The 21,388-nt window shown below is 31.1% G+C and overlaps 2 protein-coding genes across 2 annotated transcripts; both read right to left on the reverse strand.

Moving 5' to 3' along the window:
* Positions 1-15,368: 15,368 nt before the first annotated feature.
* LOC105114948 (VID27-like protein) lies at positions 15,369-17,276 on the reverse strand. Its single transcript, XM_011011684.1, has 3 exons — positions 16,850-17,276; positions 16,666-16,750; positions 15,369-16,519 (listed from the first exon to the last, which is right to left on the reverse strand). The coding sequence occupies exons 1-3, from the start codon at positions 17,086-17,088 to the stop codon at positions 15,479-15,481; spliced, it is 1,365 nt and encodes a 454-aa protein (XP_011009986.1). The 5' UTR covers positions 17,089-17,276; the 3' UTR covers positions 15,369-15,478.
* Positions 17,277-18,296: 1,020 nt separating this feature from the next.
* On the reverse strand, positions 18,297-19,225 carry LOC105114949 (proline-rich protein 3-like). Its single transcript, XM_011011685.1, has 2 exons — positions 18,957-19,225; positions 18,297-18,818 (listed from the first exon to the last, which is right to left on the reverse strand). The coding sequence occupies exons 1-2, from the start codon at positions 19,162-19,164 to the stop codon at positions 18,487-18,489; spliced, it is 540 nt and encodes a 179-aa protein (XP_011009987.1). The 5' UTR covers positions 19,165-19,225; the 3' UTR covers positions 18,297-18,486.
* Positions 19,226-21,388: the final 2,163 nt, after the last annotated feature.

Genomic DNA, 21,388 nt, shown 5'->3' on the forward strand with positions numbered 1-21,388 from the left:
TTTGGCTAATGACTCCTAGACCAGTTGGTCTTATGGCATTAGGTGTTGAGACACCCCAACGAGCTTAATAACTCGGGTTGCAGATACTGATACGTAGATAGTGCAATGTTTGATTCCTTTAAGCTTTTCTCCTCAACCTATGTAACAAGCATTGGGCCAATAGCTCCCAAGTCAGTTGACTTTAGGGTATTAGGTGTTAAAACACCTTTTCAGATGTAATTGCTTAGGTTAGGGAGGCTATGAAACCAAACTTATCTATATTTTTATTATCATTATTTTTTTCTTTTTCTTTTTCTTTTTCTTTTTTTTTGTTTTTTTCAAATTATATACTATCCCTTTCCCTTAGTTGTTACCTTTAACAAAAGAACATAAATAATGTAATAATCCAATATGCAACCCAAAATCATATGTTAAAGTGTGTGTGTGAAAATAAAGGTGTAAGAATACTTGTTAAATGAGTATATGACTAGAATCAATTGACAAGAAGGTAAGAGTTTGTAAACCTGAATATTTCAAGAAGTATTTGGATAGACATTGTTATGAATATTGCAAATAACCATTGAAAAATATTTACCAACATATGTTTCAAGAGTCAATAAAATTCCTTCTTATTATGTCATCATAGTAATTACAGCTTTGCAAATGGTTTATGAAATAAAAAATATAATTAGTTTTTTTCTTTTAATATCAACTATTACCCTTTCCCCCCAACCAAAACGAGACACTGTCCTCAATGTCCTAAGGTAGAAAGATAGAGTATAGAAGACATCACCTTAAACATTGAACACTGATAAACCTGAAACAGACTTAAACAAATATAAGAAATAACAAAATAAAATAATATACTATTAAGAAAACCAAAAGATACAATGATTCATAGACAAAGGCTCAAATCCAATCTAAATTTTTTATGGCTTTTCTTAGTTGACCAATTTATATGACTCATAGAAGGATCAATTACAGAAGTGAAATATTGTAGTTGGTCAATCAATTGTTCAGCAGTAGCAGTAGAGATTATGATTTTTCATGCCAAAGATAGAAATTCCTGTTCCACGACATAATCAAGAAAAGAAAACAATTTATTATAAAAACCATTAATATTTAATAGAACTATGGGTTTATAGTGAATATGCAGTTAGGCCCAAGAGAAAATATTAAAGATCTCTTTCAATGTGCCCAAACCACCTGGTAAGGTAATGAAAACATTAGCGTGTTTAAACATTACATTTATTTGATCAGACATTATAGAGACTTGTAGTTCCTCTCCAATTGTTTTTCCAATGATGTGCCCTTGTACTAAAGCTTTAAGGACAACCCCCAAAACTTGATTACCTCATAAAAATACAACTATTGACACTCCCCCCATTAACCCAAAGCTAAATGAATCTTTTTCTCAGCTAGTACCTGACCAAGATAATTTGCTGATTCTAAAAAATCTATTTCCTTTTTAGGACTAGATTCACCGAAGACATAAATATTTCTTATGTGATGACTTGAGGAACCTGTCATTTCTACACACTTCTATATCTATTGAATGTGTGGGTTGAGTAGAAATGAAAGAAAGGAAGAAAAGATTTTATAGATGAGAAATTAAAAATGCAACCATACCACCTATATATAGGTCAGCTAGAGTCTCTCTCTCTCTCTCTCTCTCTTAAATAAAAAAACATTTGTATGTACAAGTAGTTGTAATTGTGGTTCACGTCTTCCTTTGGTTTGGAATATAAATAAGATAAAAGTTAACTAAGTAAATAAAATGAAATGAAAGGCATTCACAAGATATTAATGATAGCAAAACTGAAGCATTACAAAAATAAAAAGAGAGAAAGCAAGAGCATAATCTTGATCTGAAAAACTAAGATGCCTAAATGCATGGTAAATGCCTCCTTTTATAGGCCAAAATTAGGAACAATTGATTTGATGACTAATTGATGAGTGGGGGGTCAACTCTTGACTTGGTGACAATCCTTATCTTCTTATTAGCCAAGAACGTAATGTCAAAATTCAAACCAATCTTACTCATAAAAGTTCTAGAAAATTGTATAAACTCTTATTATTCAATTGGAAACCACACATAAAAGAGGTTTCACTCAGATTATAAATTATTAACATGATTACATTAGTATCTTATTTGATTAATGCTAATACTTGTAAATGTTGTTAGACATTCATGATTATAACTTATGTTAACAACAAATCAAGTTCTTTTCATAACACACGTGTTGGTTATACCATACAGTATGGATTATGAAAGTGTCAAATATTTGTTATACCAAGTGTTATACAACACAAATCTAGATTAGTCATTTAACAAGCAAAGTATTAAAAATGAACAAGATAACAAATATAAAACATATTAGTATCAAACATTAAGGTCTATGTTGAGTTTATATTGTACTTATTCTAACACCATTAGTGTAACCTTTTCACCTTGCCATAATAAACTTAGCTGAACATAATGAAAGAAAGAAACATAAATAAACAAAATAAGAATATAAATAAGATAAAAGTAAACTAAGGAAAGGAAATGAAAGGCATACACTTGATATTAATGAAAGCAAAGCATAAACATTATAAAAATACAAAGAGAGAAAGCAAGAGCATGATCTTGATCTAGAAACCAAGATGTCTAAATGTATGGCAAATGCCTTCTTTTCTAGGCCAAAATTAGGAACTATTGATTTGATGACTAATTGATGAGTGGGTAACCAACTCTTAACTTGGTGACAATCCTTATCTTATCTTATCTGCCCAAAACATCATTGATAATGTCAAAATTGGAACCATTTGAAAACATGAAAGTTCTAGAAAATTCTCTCAGCTTTCTAGAAAATAAAAAATTGAGATTATTTGACTTCTAGAACTTCAGATATGGGCCAAACACTAAACAGTGTTCAGACTGTAGGACAGATTCAAACTTCTTCGTTGTTGCTACAATTTGGACTTTAAATGACCTTGCTAAATCTTGGATCCAATGCAAGTTGTAGGCATATGTCTATCCTTTCCATCCATATAAAATAGACCTAAATCTGAGATCTACAGCTCTAGATATGACCTAATTACCGAACAGTGTTCCGGTTTGGACTGCATCAGCATCTCTTTTCTAAGTTTAGCCATCTATTTGTCCTTTTAATTTCAGTTCTTAAACTTATCAATTAATCCTTTTATTTATATGATAGGCCTGAATTTAAAATGAACATTTACCATATATTAAAGGTATCTTATATTATTAGATATGTTATTATAAAACATGCTATAGTTAAGGAGTTATTGATACTTTAAGTGCAAAATGATGATATAAAACCTTGTAAAAATACACTTTTAAGTACTAATCACTTATATAAAACATTGATAAAAATGCATTTTTAAATACTAATCACCATTCCAATTCTAATTTGTTGTAACAATTACCTAATATATTTTAAAAAAATTAAAAATCTTGCTTCATTATTTATATCATAGTTGTTAAACTTAATTTGGAGGTTAACCTTGATCAACTAGATCAATAGAAGAAAAAAAAAATGAAACTAATCATTGCAATTCATCATTGTCAGAATTGTTGGGAAAATAGCATAAGAGAGAAACACAAAATAATCATGTCCAAAAAACTTGTAGCACTAGTCTAAGCATAATCTCATTAAATAATAAAGAATCATGCTTATTATTCACGACCTAAGTGTACCTTTTTTCCATAAAAAAAATATTATATGAATTAATAGAAAATCTTTTTCAAGAGTCCTTTCTCCTCTTTTGAAAGAGAATACATTCTTTTTATTTCTCTATATTATCTCTCGTATTTTTTAGTTATTGTCTATTATTGTTAACAAGATATTTATAAGTGTGAAGAGTTACATCCTTTGATAGTTATTGTTAAGATATAACTCTTTATCCTTTTCCCCTTATTAATCCTTAGTAATATAAATAATAGTAATATGGATTAGTTAACCCATCATGAATAAGCCTGATTAGTACTTAAAAGTGCATTTTTATCATGGTTTTATATCATCATTTTGCACTTGAAGTATCAATAACTCCTTAACTAAAGCATGTTTTATAATAATATATCTAATAATATAAGATACCTTTAATTTGTGCTAAATATTCATTTTAAATGTAGGCCTATCACATAAATGAAAGGATTGATTGATGAATTTAAGAACTGAAATTGAAAGGATAAAGAGATGGCCAAACTTAGAAAAGAGATGCCGGTGCAATCCAGAGATGGCTAAACTTAGAAAAGAGATGTCGGTGCAATCCAAACCGGAACACTGTTCGGTAATTGGGTCATATCTAGAGCTATAGATCTCAAATTTAGCTATACTTTATATGGATGGAAAGGTAAGACATAGGCCTATAACTTTCATATGGAGCCCAAGATCTAAAAAAGGCCATTTTTAAGTCCAAATTATAGCAACAACAAATAAGCCCGAATTTGTCCTCCAGCCCGAGCACTATTCAGTATTTTGGCCATATCTGGAGTTCTAGAACTTGAAATGAGCTGAATTGTTTACATAAGAAAGCTGAGACAATTGCCTACAACTTTCATGTTTTTGAGTGGCTCGAATTTTGACGTTATCAATGATGTTTTGGGCAGACAAGAGAAGATAAGGATTGTCACCAAGTCAAGAGTTGGCCACCCACTCATCAATTAGTCATCAAATCAATAGTTCCCAATTTTGGCCTATAAAAGGAGGCATTTGCCATGCATTTAGGCATCTTGGTGTCCAGATCAAGATCATGCTCTTGCTTTCTCTCTCTCCATATCAAGAACATGCTCTTCCTTTCTCTTTTTGTATTTTTTTTGTAATGTTTATGTTTGCTTTCATTAATATCAAGTTTATGCCTTTCATTCCCTTTCCTTTAGTTAGTTAACTTTTATCTTATTTATGTTCTTATTTTGTTTATTTATTTTTCTTTCTTTCATTATGTTTAGCTAATTTATTATGTCAAGGTGAAAAGGTTACACTAATGGTGTAAGAATAAGTATAGTGTAAACTTAATATGGACTTTAATGTTTGATACTAACATGTTTCGTATTTGTTATCTTGTTCACTCTTTAATACTTTGCTTGTTAAATGACTAATCTTGATTTATGTTGTATAACACTTGGTACAACAAATGCTTGACACTTTCATAGCCCATACTGTATGGTATAACCGACACCTGAGCTATGAAAAGAACTTGATTTGTTGTTAACATAAGTTATAATCATGAATGCTTGACGAGATTTACAAGTACTAGCATTAATCGAATAAGATGACTAATGTAATCATGTTAACAATCTATAATCTAATTGGAACCTCCTTTGTGTGTGGTTTCCAATTGAATAATAAGAGTTTATACTATACTTGTTTGACATACCATTAGTGGAACCTCTAACCTTGACATTTGTTATTATCATTGTTTAATCCTTACATTAATTTTCCATCTCCAAGTTCTCATCATCATTTTCTTGTTCTTCATTGTAGCATGAACACCATCAGATTAAAGCTTTTTCCTTTTTCATTAAAAGATAAAGCTAAAACATGGCTACAAAATTTAAGACCAGGATCTATTTGTGCTTAGGATGAAATACAACAACAGTTTTTAAAGAAGTTTTTCCCATCTCACAGAACAAACTCTTTCAAAAGACAAATCACCACTTTCACTCAAAAATCAGGAGAAACATTTTACCAATGTTGGGATAGGTATCGAGACTTGCTTAATACTTGCCCTCATCATGGTTTTGAAACATGGATATTGGTTTCATATTTTTATGAAAGGTTAACACCTAGAGATAGGCAAATAGTTGAATTAATATGCAATGGAACTTTTAAAGATAAAGACCCTGATGAAGCAATGGAGTATTTAGACTTGTTAGCTGAAAATGCTCAAAATTGGGACACCGCGGGTACTTATGAGGCACCGAGTAAAACTCAACCTCATACATCTAGTAGAGGTATGTACAACCTTAGGGAAGATCATGACCTTCAAGCCAAGTTTGTATCTTTAGCTAGAAAAGTTGAGGCACTAGAATTGAAAAGGAGTGGTCAATTAAAATCTGTTGAAAACATTATGTGTCAAATTGGTGAAACAAATGAACACTCAACCAATAATTGTCCAACCTTGCCTTCTTTTAAGAAATATCTCGATGAACAAAACCATGCTTTAAATAGTTTCCAAATGCCCAATTATAACCCATAGTCGTAAACATACAACCCTCGTTGGAGAAATCACCAAAATTTCAGTTGGAAGAGTGACAATGCAAAAACTTCACAACTAGAGTTTCAAGCACACCATAATTTCCAAAATTATCATGGATATGTACCTCCTTATGCTCCACCTCCTACAAGAAATTTTGAGGAAACTTTGTATGCATTCATTGAAAAGCAAGAGACAATCAACACTCAACTTGCTCAAAGCATAACAGATTTTAAAGATACTCTTGCAAAATTCACATCTGCTCTCAATTTTCAAGAGAAAGGTAAGTTTCCATCTCAACCACAGCAAAATCCCAAGGGGCAATACAATGCAAATGCAAGTAGTTCTGGAAGTCAACACATGGATCAAGTCAAATTAGTCATCACTCTTCGCAGTGGTAAGGTTATTAAAAAACCCACTCTTGAACCTTGTGAGAAAGATGATGAGTCAATCTCTAAGGGTAAGGAAGGGGTTGAATCTGAATATTGCAAGGAAAAGACTGATTCCCTGCCAGCACTTCCATTTCCTCATGCCATGACCAATCAGGAAGAAATTGAGGATGAAAAAGGCACAAAAAATGTTAATGCAGATCTTTTATCAAAAGTGACAACAGATTCGACACCCGACATCACACCAATCAATTATTCTTTTTCTGATGAATCTCTACTTTCTCTTAGTTAAATGCCTTGGTTTGCTAAAAATATCAATTTTCTTGGTTCAGGATTTTTGCCAGCTCACTGGAGTACCGAAGACAAAAGAAAATTTTTGAGCAACGTGCAAAATTTTTATTGGGATGACCTTTACTTATTCAATTATTGTCCTAATCAAATATTTCAAAGATGCATTCCCGACAATGAGGTAAGTAATTTCATTAAATTTTGTCACTTTGAGGCACGTGGGGATCATTTCTCATAAAAAAAAAAGGACTGTAGAAATCTTACAAAGTGGATTTTACTGGCCCACCATATTCAAGGAGTCACATGCATTCCGCAAAAACTGTGAAAATTGTCAAAAGGTGGGATTTATTTCAAAACACAGAGAGCCTTTAGATAATCTTCTATTGACTCTTAAGTCTCATCATAGTCGAGATAAGCATCGTGCAATTCATGACTTATGAACCCATTTTCATAAAGAACATGATCGACATAGTCTTGGGAATCTGATTAAAAAAGACCCTGTTTGCCGGTTTTTAAGAAAACTGGATGGGAAGCCTATCCCCGACCCATAGAGGGTGTTTAAGTAGTTCTTGGACGTAAAACCAAGGGAAGATGTGAGCCATAATCACAATTGAGATTTGAATTTTTGTTTGTAAAAACTTGTGTCTTTTGGTTTTATTAATAGCATAATATTTGTTTTTTGTTGTTTTTTATATTTGTTTAAATGTGTTTCAGGTTTGTTAGTGTTCGTTATTTCAGGTGATATCTTCTATACTCTATCTTTCTACCTTTAAACATTGAGGACAATGTCTCGTTTTAGTTGGGGGGAGAGGGTAGTAGTTGATAAAAAAAAAATTATTTTCTATTTCATAAAGCATATGCGTAATTGTTGTTACTAGGATGATGGAGTAAATGAGCTATTTTGTTAAAGTGACTCTTGAGACGCATCTTAGTAACCATTCTTAATAAGGTCTATCATAATACTTCATGAAATATTCAGATTTACAAACTCTCACATTGTTATCACTTAATTCTGCTCATATATTTATTTAATATGTATTCTTAAACCTTAATTTACACACACACACTTTAACATATGATTGTGGGTTGCATATTGGATTATTACATTATTTATGTTCTTTTGTTAAAGGTAACAACTAAGGGAAAGGGATAGTATATAATTTAAAAAAAAACAAAAAGAAAAACAAAAAGAAAAGAAAAAAAAATAAAAAAAATGATGATAATAAAAATGTAGATAAGTTTGGTTTCGTAGCCTCCTTAACGTAAGCAATTAAGCCCGAAGGGGTGTTTTAACAACTAATACCCTAAAGTCAACTGACTTGGGAGCTATTGGCTCAACGCTTGTTACATAGGTTAAAGATGCATGGTGTTTTTAAATTATATGTATATATATTTAAAAAAAAGAAAAAAAAGACAAAAATAATAATCTCAACCCAAGGAAGTTAACCTTAAACATTAGAACAAAAATTTTGTTTTCTTTCAAGAAAAGCCCCATAATTATGTGTTGATACATTGAGTACAAAAGAAAAGTTTATGAATATCTTGTTAAGAGGTGTTGAGCAGGCATATAAATTTAACGAGAGTTTATTTATTTGGATAGATTAATGGAAGTTAAATGATGAATACCTTGCATTGTGGAATTTGCAAATTGTTTTTTCTATTTTAACGTTTGATTACTAGGGACTAGTAATAAGCTAGTTAGGGGGTGTGATTAGTACTTAAAAGTGCATTTTTATCATGGTTTTATATCATCATTTTGCACTTGAAGTCAATAACTCCTTAACTAAAGCATGTTTTATAATAATATATCTAATAATATAAGATACCTTTAATTTGTGGTAAATGTTCATTTTAAATGCAGGCCTATCACATAAATGAAAGGATTGATTGATGAATTTAAGAACTGAAATTGAAAGGATAAAGAGATGGCTAAACTTAGAAAAGAGATGTCGGTGCAATCCAAACCGGAACACTATTCGGTAATTGGGTCATATCTGGAGCTATAGATCTTAGATTTAGGTCTACTTTATATGGATGGAATGGTAAGACATAGGCCTACAACTTTCATGGAGTCCAAAATCTAAAAAGGCCATTTTCAAGTCCAAATTGTTGCAACAACAAAGAAGCCCGAATCTATCCTCCAACCTGAGCACTATTCAAGATTGTGGCCATATCTGGAGTTCTAAAAGTTGAAATGAGCTGAATTTTTTACACAAGAAAACTAAGACAATTATCTACAAATTTTATGTTTTCGAGTGGCTCCAATTTTAACGTTATCAATGACGTTTTGGGCAGATAAGAGAAGATAAGGATTGTCACCAAGTCAAGAATTGGCCACCCACTCATCAATTAGTTATCAAATCCATAGTTCCCAATTTTGGCCTATAAAAGGAGGGATTTGCCATGCATTTAGGCATCTTGGTCTCCAGATCAAGATCATGCTCTTCCTTTCTCTTTTTGTATTTTTTTTGTAATGTTTATGTTTGCTTTCATTAATATCAAGTTTATGCCTTTCATTTCCTTTCCTTTAGTTAGTTAAATTTTATCTTATTTATGTTCTTATTTTGTTTATTTATTTTTCTTTCTTTTATTATGTTTAGCTAAGTTTATTATGTGCAGGTGAAAAGGTTACACTAATGGTGTAAGAATAAGTATAGTGTAAACTTAATATGGACTTTAATGGTTGATACTAACATGTTTTGTATTTGTTATCTTGTTCACTCTTTAATACTTTGCTTGTTAAATGACTAATCTTGATTTATGTTGTACAACACTTGGTACAGCAAATGCTTGGCACTTTCATAGCCCATACTATATGGTATAACCGACACCTGAGCTATGAAAGGAACTTGATTTGTTGTTAACATAAGTTATAATCATGAATGCTTGACGAGATCTACAAGTACTAGCATTAATCGAATAAGATGACTAATGTAATCATGTTAACAATCTATAATCTGATTGGAACCTCCTTTGTGTGTGGTTTCCAATTGAATAATAAGAGTTTATACTATACTTGTTTGACATACCATTAGTGGAACCTCTAACCTTGATATTTGTTATTATTATTATTTAATCCTTACATTAATTTTCCATCTCCAAGTTCTCATCATCATTTTCTTCATCTTCTCCTTCTTTTTCTTTATTATTATTATTATTATTATTATAAGTGTTATTGTTATTATTATTGTTATTACTATTATTATTATTATTGTTATTGTTGTTGTTATTATTATTGTTGTATTATTATTATTTGTAATTTGTACAATTAACCTCCCTGTGGTTCGACCCCGGTATTACCGGGTTATTTATTACTTCGACACTCCTACACTTGGGAGAAGATGATTAGTACTTAAAAGTGCATTTTTATCATGGTTTTATATCATCATTTTGCACTTGAAGTATCAATAACTCCTTAACTAAAGCATGTTTTATAATAATATATCTAATAATATAAGATACCTTTAATTTATGGTAAATGTTCATTTTAAATGCAGGCCTATCACATAAATGAAAGGATTGATTGATGACTTTAAGAACTTAAATTGCAAGGGCAAAAAGATGACCAAAATTAGAAAAGAGATGTCGGTGTAATCCAAACTGGAACACTGTTCGGTAATTGGGTCATATCTGGAACTATAGATCTCAGATTTATGTCTGCTTTATATGGATGGAAAGGTAAGACATAGGCCTACAACTTTCATATGGAGCCCAAGATCTAAAAAGGCCATTTTCAAGTCCAAATTGTAGCAACAACAAAGAAGCCCGAATCTGTCCTCCAGCCCGAGCACTATTCAGTAGTTTGGCCATATCTGGAGTTCTAGAAGTCCAAATGAGTTGAAGTTTTTACACAAGAAAGCTGAGACAAATGCCTACAACTTTCATGTTTTTTAGTGGCTCCAATTTTGATGTTATCAATGACGTTTTGGGCAGAGAAAAGAAGATAAGGATTGCCACCAAGTCAAGAGTTGGCCACCCACTCATCAATTAGTCATCAAATCAATAGTTCCCAATTTTGGCCTATAAAAGGAGGCATTTGCCATGTATTTAGGCAGCTTGGTCTACAGATCAAGATCATGCTCTTGCTTGCTTTCTTTGTATTTTTTGTAATGTTTATGTTTGCTTTCATTAATATCAAGTTTATGCCTTTCATTTCCTTTCATTTACTTAGTTAACTCTTATCTTATTTATGTTCTTATTTTGTTTATTTTTTTTATTTCTTTTATTATGTCTAGCTAAGTTTATTATGTCAAGGTGAAAAGGTTACACTAATGGTGTATGAATAAGTATAGTGTAAACTCAATATGGACTTTAATGTTTGATACTAACGTGTTTTGTATTTGTTATCTTGTTCACTCTTTAATACTTTGCTTGTTAAATGACTAATCTTGATTTATGTTGTACAACACTTGGTACAACAAATGCTTGGCACTTTCATAGCCCATACTGTATGGTATAACCGACACCTGAGCTATGAAAGGAACTTGATTTGTTGTTAACATATGTTATAATCATGAATGCTTGACGAGATCTACAAGTACTAGCATTAATCGAATAAGATGACTAATGGAATCATGTTAACAATCTATAATCTAATTGGAACCTCCTTTGTGTGTGGTTTCCAATTGAATAATAAGAGTTTATACTATACTTGTTTGACATACCATTAGTGGAACCTCTAACCTTGACATTTGTTATTATCATTGTTTAATCGTTACATTAATATTCCATCTCAAAGTTCGCATCTTCTTCTTCTTCTTCTTTTTCTTTATTATTATTATTATTATTATTATTATTATTGGTATTGTTATTATTGTTATTACTATTATTATTGTTGTTGTTGTTATTATTGTTGTTGTTGTTGTATTATTGTTATTTATAATTTGTACAATTAACCTCCCTATGGTTCGACCCCGGTCTTGCCGGGTTATTTATTGCTTCGACACTCTTGCACTTGGAAAAAGACATCAATCTTTTCGTCGTGTCAGAAGATATCAATCTTTTAGTCGTGTCAGAGCCAAAACCATTTCTTTCATTATCTCCTACTCATACATGATGAGATCAACTCTCTCATTATTTCTGTAAAATTCATACTTGACAAATAGGTGTGTGACTAGGCATATAACTCAATTGCAATACATATGTTAGGAGTATACAACTTCTCAAATAATGAGATATATAGTAAATACAATATGCAGTACCTTAGATCATTTATCTCACTTTTTTTTTTTTTATCATGATCTCATTTGTTATACTTCTTGTATTCATAATTAGATCTTATCATATAGACAAACATATCTAGTTGACCAATAAATACAAGTCGATATGGTAATACCAAAAATAATCTTTCTCTTTTCTTGATTCCCTTAACCTATAGTTTACTTGTTTTTCTACTAAAGTCCTTATAGATCAAACCACTCATAAACCTTTGATAACATACTAAATAACAAACATCGAATCTAAGTCTTGAGAATCAGACAAGAGTTATAAGGGTATAAGTAAATATTATTGATAATCTTTAGGGTCTCACATAATATCAAATTAAATCTTATTTTGTAGTACCTTTTGTCATGATTCAATTTTTAGTTTTCCCTAAAATTGTAATTTTCTTTTAAAAACAAAAACAAAAAAAATGAAAAGCAACAAAAAAAAATGAAAAAATGAAAATGAAAACAGGCTGGCAAATTAGCAAGAGTAGGTTAAAAAGGGTTTCAATGGCATAAAGAAACAAATATGGAATTTTGGACAAAGTTAGAGCCCAATTGTACCTTATTGTATTTAAGATTGAAAGGCAATGCATGTTTAAGGTGAAATTAAATGATTATTGGATGGATTTGCATCAAAATTACATTTGAGGACTTAATTAACTTTTAATAAGCCAATTTGATTTAATCATGGTCCCAATTAAAAGTTTAATTAAATTTAAGAACTAATTAAGTGCAAGAACTTAATTAGACTTTTAATAGGTCAAATTAATTTTATAAGGGGCTTAGTTAGTGAAAAACTAATTTTGAAAGCCTAGTTTGAGTTTAATTGAGAACACTGAAATTATAGAGGACCAAATATATTTTTTACAAAGTCAATTAGATGTTAAATTGAAGAATCTCGAGACTAAGGACCACATTATAAAAAGTATAGAGATTTGAGGGTCTAATTAAAGTAGACCAAATATGAAATAGCAAGGAATCCAAAATATTAGGGTTGATTAGGAGTTCCATTACAACGCTTCAAAGATTTAGGGACCAAATGAAAAATGCCATAATTTTACTATTCATCATTTTCCTAGAATTAAAACAAGAGAAAAAGATGTCGAAGTGCCCATATTCAAGATCAAATTAAATAATTATTAGATAAATCTCTATAAAAATTAAGTCTAAAGATATAATTAGATTTTTAATAGGCCAATTTGATTTAATTATAGGTCAAATTAAAAGTTTAATTATGTTTAATAATTAATTTATGTATGGGTTCTAGTTGAGTAATAAAAAAAGTTTATACCATACTTGTTCGAAACCTTAGTGGATCCTCTAACATTGACATTTGTTTTTATCATTGTTTAATCCTTACATTAATTTTATAATCTCAAAGTCCTCTTTAACTTATTATTATTGTTATTATTATTTATAATTTATATAATTAACATTTTTATGGTTCGACCTCAGTGTTGTTGGGTTATTTATTACTTTAACGCTTCTATACTTGGAAGAAGATATCAATCATTTAGGTATATCACTTTTTCATGAAAACTTTTAGTGTTTCTAAAGCCTCTTACTTTTGAGACACATTTTAGATCTTCATACTTCAAATTTCATAATTGTCACCATTCAACTTCTCATCCCTATTGAGCTCAACCATAATATTCTTGATAGTAGTTATCATTTCTTATTTGCACATGAAAAGTTATTTTATTAATTATAGATTTACATTTAATTAATTATGCCTAAAACATACCTGCATGCATATATATCCTGAACATCAATTACTTATGCCAACAATGATTTCACATCATGATTAGAATAGAAAGCTTATTATGTTTACAATCATAATATAAGATTCTAATGAATAAGATCATATGCATGATCAAATATTAATTAAAATTTTAGTTTTGAAAATGCAATCGGCTTCCTAGAAGTAAACATTAGTATGGCAGAGAGAAGTGAAGAGGATTTTCAAACAAACCTCCATAGCCTGAGATGGTGCCAACTCCATTTTCTATATCACTAGTGGCTCTCTAGCTTCCCATGCCATAATACTTACAATACAACCAACCGATCAATTATATATATATATATATAAAAGTTGAAATACATAGTCATGTTAAGGCATAGTTCAAAAAAAATTACATAATATTTATAACGGCCAAATTATAGTTAAATTAATCAAATTTTCTTATTATTTTTTTCTAAGAATATACCAAAGCTTTACAAAAAGTAAATGAATAACTTAAGAAAGGAATTCGAGCATATGCCTTCAATTGCTTACAAGCATTCAAAGAAAAAGTGAAACACTGGATCTCTTTCAACATGGTTGACAAAGCAAGGGAGTTGTTGACATTAGAGGGAGCGAGAGGGGGGATTGAAAAGGAGGTGAGATGGAACGGGAAGATGGAGCCATTTTGTTCGCTTTGTTTTTTTTTTCAAAAAAAAATTGTCTCATTCAGATTATAGCAGGTGATCCGAGTTCTAAGTTGATTTTGATGGGTCACTTAGGCAATTACATCTTTAGGTGTTTTCTGTGTAAAACACTGTCTAGGCCTAGGTCACTGGATTCTTAGATCCTGGAATAATTTGTTATGTTGGGCTGAGTTTTATCATAATAATTTATATGAATTTTTTTATTTTTTATTTTTTATTTTTAATTACATCATTTTATGGTCTAATAAAAATATCAAATTAAGATATAAAAGGCTAAAAAAATAAAAAGTGGACAAAATATATGGCTAACTCCAAATTTGTAATAATTTTTATTTTGATATAAAAATTCTTTTCATTTAACTTTTTAGTTTTTGGATTAGAAAGAAAAAAAAAACTTGTCTAAAAAAAATAGGAGAGAGAGTTATTTGTTATCATGATTCTAACAATCAAATTAATAAAATTTACTATTAAAAGATTTCATTTAATAGGAAAAAATTATGGATTGTTTTTTATATTTATCTTATCTAAAAAAATAATCAAGTTCAAAAAATAATTTTTATATTAACTTAATTTTATGTTTTTAGAATAATTTGTGGAATTTTACAACTACCTTTTGATAGCCGGAATCTAAGACTGGAAAACGATGCATCATCTGCGCTTATTTGCGATCGACATGTATGGTGATTCCATTGTACAGATTTCTATGTTAATTGTTTATGTTTCTTATATTTTTTTTCCGTTTATGTAAATAACGCCTGGTTGACGTCATGTCCTGTTCTAAGAGTGCGGGTTTTTTTAGTTCAATTACCATTGTGTAAGTAATCACCAGTGGACAAGTAATGCTTCGAGGGACAATTTGTGCTGTGCAGGATTGAAGGGCAAACGAGAATAGATATGTGAAATTCTTATTGCTCTTCTTAACTTCACAGAGTATCTCTTATCGCTCTCTGTTTTCCACTCAATTAAACCTCATTAACATGGAAAGGGCTACCATGAAGAACGAGACAGGGCGCAGCGATGAATAAATATAATTAACAACAAAAATGCTAGTAGTAATATTGAACAAACCCAAATTTTCCTCCTTGTTGGCTCTGTAGTTTGATTATCCACCTCAACGAGTTCTGGCATTTTTTTCTTCTTCAAGGACCTTGGATTTTTGCTGGTCTCATGATTATTTGTGACATCGTTGAAGATATTGCTTTTGGCTTCGTTGAAATCACCAAACTCTTGGGTTTTGTTGCCTCTATCTTCCTCCACAATCTTCTCTTTTGATTCCGAACTTTGGAAGTTTACAGAGGTGTTCTTTACTGCCAGTGGCAGTGCCTCTATTGAGTCCCCGAACTCTTCAGTTTTGGTGGTACTTCCATCTTCGTCCATAACCATCTTTCCTGAATTTTCCATGTTTATCGTGGCGTTCTTGAGTGTCTGTGACAATACCTCAATTGACACTGCTGCCCAAGCTGCCTCTGCATTGGTTTCAGCGCAAGTGCTTCCTATTCCTTCTGAATTCTCATGGCGTTCCTCTATGACATGTTCCTCACCGCTATCGCTATCCTCCTCCTCCTCCTCCTCACCTTCAACCAAATGCATTGCTACAGTTGTCTCAGAAGTTGAATTTTCAGCGCAAACTGACTCTTCCTCCGTGTCATATTCTTCATTGCTGTGTCCCTCCTCATCTTCTTCCTGTTCTCCTACTCTTTTTTGTTCTACTTTTTCTTCTTCAATCAAACTCACTGATTTAGTCTCTTCTTCCATAACCCTTTCAGTATCTACTTCCTCTTCCTGCCTGTTAATTTCAATTCTTTCCAACCATGACGAGTTCTCTTCAGAATCATTCTTGATCTTGTCCTCTGCTTCACTCATCGACTTGCTTTCAAGTACTGGCAAGGCAAGTTCTTCGACGGCACAACAATTATCACATGATGCAATAATCATTTCTTGTTTCGGATCATCAGTGATGAGGATCTTTTGATCATCGCCATCAAAATTCTGAATTTCCCCATTGATCACAGATGCGGAGTTCTCCTCCTGAACCAAATTTCACAAGGTATTATTAGTAACACGTAATAATTCCTAGTTTTGATATCTCTTTCAGCATCAGTATGACATCATAATATAGAAGTAGACCCTGATGGATCCGTCATCTATGTGAAAGGGAAATTATCAATAATTACCTGAATCACACTCTCAATGGAGACCATTTCAATAGAATCAATCTGGGTTTCTTCTGCAAGCATCCCTGTAGATCCATCTGTCAAGCTGCAGATTAAGAAACCATTCTGGTAATTCCAAGTATTAAGTATTAAAACACATATAGAAATAAACAAACAATCGAAGTAAACAATGTGTTAATGAGACCATGTATTCTGATGGAAAGTGGAGGACGGATTTTGAAGGATAAAACTCAGGTCTTTGACTTCTTTTTTGCACAACAAGTCCTTATCTCTTCTCCTTCTCTTGACAGCAAAGGCGGCAGCGGCAGCAATCAAACTAGTAACAGCCAGGGCTCCACCCAACACAGCCAATCCTCCAAAATTTATGCTTATTTTCGCCTTGCTTTTCCTAAGTTTAGAAGAAGGGCTTCCACACTTGTCCATTATTGTTGGGTTATGTTGTGTTGGTTACGATCCTGTCTTCAAGTTAAAGTAATGAGTCTAAATGATTCCAAACTTGAAAAAATGGGGGAGAGGGAAGAAAGAGATAAAAAGAGATCGACTTTTTCGCATGAGTGAAGAAGAAGAGGTACAATATCGGAAGCGGACACATTGTGCGGACCTTTATGCTGTCAATCTGCCTGGCATATCTATTTACCTCATCCTCGTTTCCACTTCAAAGATTCTCCCTTCACTTTAATCGTGTGATATATAGTTGATAAATCGATTTATATTTAAAATAATAGAAGATTCAATGAATTCAAATATAACAATTTTAGAAATATTATGCTGGAAAAGGTTGTTAGATAGATTTTAACCTCTAGTTTTCTTTTCTTCAAATCAAAACCAACTTAGCATATTGATTTAGAATCCGTCAATGAGCACTCTTTTGTTTTAATTAAATTAGATAATATTTTCACTCCATGAAATTTAATTGAAATTCAAACAATTTATTATAAATTTTATTAGATTAATCATTACTTTGATTAAAATTTAAAATTTAATCAATTAAAATAAAGAGATCAAAACTAAATTTATATGTAAAGCCAATGAACAATGAATGACTTGGGAATGGCATGGTAGGTTTTATATATATATATATTCTGACATTGTTGGTTTTTCTAGTACGAATTTTAAAAAGAAAAAAAGAAAAAAAGAAAAAAAACCCATATTTCCCTATAATTCTGTTTGTATAAAAAACCTAAATTTAAATAAATAAATCAGGATTGGAGTCCATATACAAATGTGTAACATTACACATCGTTTGATTTCTATTTTGTGTTTTTAGCTTTTTTTTTTTTAGGGAGAAAAAAAAAACAGGGGAGAGCTGAGAAGAGAGGGTAGATTGGTAGGTGTTGAACCAGCAGGAAATTTTTTGGCCTATCAAAAACACTTTTGTTCATCAACCATGCCACTGGCCTCTTATGCCGACACGTCGTATAGTTACAAAGCTAAGTTTATACTTACTTCATCAGTAGTGATCTTATACTTCACACTTGTCTCCCCGCTGGCATGTAGTTGTGGACGGAATATCATATAATACTCCATATATGCAAGTAAATAGCGACCAAGAATGCTTTCGAGGATGGACGTGAATATATTTATTAGCCAGATTAAAATTTAAAAGCTTTTTCTCTCTTTTAATACTACTGATTTTCGCATTTGAAGTTTTCCTTACATATTATCTCTTCAACCAAAAGAACCAACCAAATAAATAAAAAAAATATTAACCCAATTATATATATATATATATATATATATATATAGAATAGTTCATGATTTGAGTAAACATCGTTGAAATGAAAAGAGCTACAAGAATGAAGGCCAACGGCAATAGCTGCTTTAATAATTAGAGCCTGAGTTGGGTGCGGAGGTGTAAACGAAAGGCCCCACGGTGAACAACTTCATTTTCTTATCACGAAGGTAGTGGTAAGAAGCAAGAAGAGCCCCGGAAATACCTTGCTTCGCATCGGTAGGAATTTTGCAGGTCTCCAATGGTGATAGCTCAAGAAAAGCCTTGCACTCTTTAATCTTCAAATTATCCTGCATTTCATATGGGGACAATGTGGCGAAAAAGTAGCCTTTTGCATCGGTTGCTTCACTCAAAAATGAGAATGGCGCTGTTTCGTATCCATACCCATCGTTGGCCAGGCATGATATCCTTATCACAGCTCCTGCACTCGCAGCAAAAAACATATACAGTGATGTTCTTGTGCATGCAATTTTTTTTTCAAGGAATAAAATTATGTATAGTCCTTGAACCTATTAAAGATAAGGCAATCCTTTTTTTCTAAAAAGAATTATTGGGTTACCTTCAAGTGGAAAGTGTCTAGGGCCTGATCTACAATAAACAAGGCCTTGAACACCAATCATTGTTGAGAGAGGCTTCTCCTTGTTTAGTTTCGGTTTTACAAGGTTAGGGTTGGGATGTGCACCATACCTCCCATCAGTAGCCGAAGCAATAGCAGCCACCATTGACAGGGACATGAAGAGGGCGAAGTAGGAAGAGGTAGGAGCCATTATCTTGTAAGGGATACCAAGAAAGAAAAGGAAGGGAATGGGATGAAGGGTGGAAGATAGCTTGATGACTTTTATAAGGTTTCAATATTACTATTGCATGCCAAATATAATATATATATTGGGAGTAATTTGGCTGCACGATTGATAGTCTCTCCATATTATATCCATTGACATGGCTCGGTGTTGCTATATACAGTGGACTGCACGTCTTATACAATTCAATCATGGGGGGTTTAATTTTCTTTTTACCCGCTACAAACGAGGTGTTCATATTAAGGTTATGAGATTGTATGGCATCCTATTTTATTAGGTTTATTATTTTATTTTAAAGTAAAGCATTAAGAAATTATATATAAGAATGGACCGCATTCAATCCTAAAATCTAAAGTATTAGATTATGGATTCATTCTTATGTATAAGTCACCATGTTTCTTGTTTTTAACACACATACGTATCTCAATAAATTGACATTATTATTTTACTTTGGGACCACAAATTTATATTACTAGATGTTTTTTTAATCTCAAATCTAATGTATCAATGCTAGTTTAGAAAAAAAACAAAACTTAGTATAAAAACATTATGATGCGTTTTATTATAAAATATAATTTATTTTAGGTAGGGTGTTTTAGGGTAATTTTCATCTTTTTTTTTTTTTGCATAATCATCCCATTACCCAATAATATTTGAAACATCAGTAAGGTTTCTACTTACCATAAAGTTAAAGTTAGGTGTCAGCCATTACTTTTTATTTTTCTCCTTAATTCATCAAGATGTCCTATATAACATAACCAATTATAATATTATACAATTGACTAAATATACCTCTATATACCTCTAGTAAGTAAATATACATCTGGCCAAACATTCAACATCAATGTATATAAGAGATGTTAGAGATTTAATCTATTTAATAAATAAATTTAATATTAACATTTATCATTTATAATTGGAATCTTTATAACTGAGCTAAAAGGATAACTTTTTATAATAACAAGAGTTAGGATATGAATAGCTTGTTTAAGACCCAACAACAAAAACTTAATATCAATATAGAAAAAATACCTTGAGAATATTCACATTGTAAACACCTAAAAAACTTATTGCATAAATTCATCATATTAGTCCATATGTTTGGTTTTAATAACTATAGTGTGTGTGTGAAGGTTTGGCATAGTTGAGAGTATAGAATAACAAAATTTATTATAAGTTAAAAATTTTAATGACAATAAATATTATAATTACAAAAAAAAATTAATTATACCTATCGGTGATTCAAGGACAAATCATCTTGAAAAGTTAGAATGATATGATCAAAGCAACATCAGATTCAAATTTTGGCGTAAATTTTCTATTATGCAGTTTTATGTTATTAAACATAACTCCAAATTATACTATTGGAATGATCTAAAACTTTACCAGAAGATTTCAAAAGTATTTTTTCATGCTAGGGTAAAATTTAAGGTCAATCGAAATTCAAGAAGATTTTACGATATAGGTAAGATCAGGTTGTAAAATTTTTGTTATTTACTTTCTTTTGACTTTTGAACTTTCTATTTGACAATGATCATTTTTCTATAAGGATGTGATAGCTTGTTCTAAAACTTTTCTAATTATACAAGGATCTTTGATGGGCTATCACATAATCTCCAAGTATGATAAGGATTTATTATTGTTCCAAAATCCTTTTCACAAGGATTTCTTATTCATCTTAGCTGCACAAGGAATGATGGACTAATAGTATTTAATTACAGATTGGTTAGCTTATTTTAGGGATTTTCCTAATCTTACAAGGAAGGTTAAAGGAAAACAACAAGGTTTTCCATGTTTTGAGAAAGTTCTTTAAAGCTTCAATTAATTATCATATACAAGCAAGGAAGGGAGGTAACTTCAAAAAGCAATTTCCTAGCTTATTTTGGATATCTAAAGCTGGAAACAAAGACCCTAGTGCTTATTTATGACATTATTTAAACTAGGAAATTTATCTAATTATTTTGTTTAATTAGGAATAACAACTTTAGTTTATGTGTCAGATTTGTTGTTTTCATTATTTTCTTCATGTTTGAGCTTAATTAGTACTTAATTTTCAGCTAAGATCCAAGCTTTTTAAATCATTTTCTAAGCTTATCAATGTAGGGTTTGGGTTAATTTTGTAAGTGATCCAATTTAATCCACATGGATAAATTCATTAGGGTTATTTTATAAAAGTATTTAAACTATTTGT

Source organism: Populus euphratica, unplaced genomic scaffold (assembly GCF_000495115.2).
Source record: "Populus euphratica unplaced genomic scaffold, PopEup_1.0 scaffold597.1, whole genome shotgun sequence".
NCBI classification, from domain to species: Eukaryota; Viridiplantae; Streptophyta; class Magnoliopsida; order Malpighiales; family Salicaceae; genus Populus; species Populus euphratica.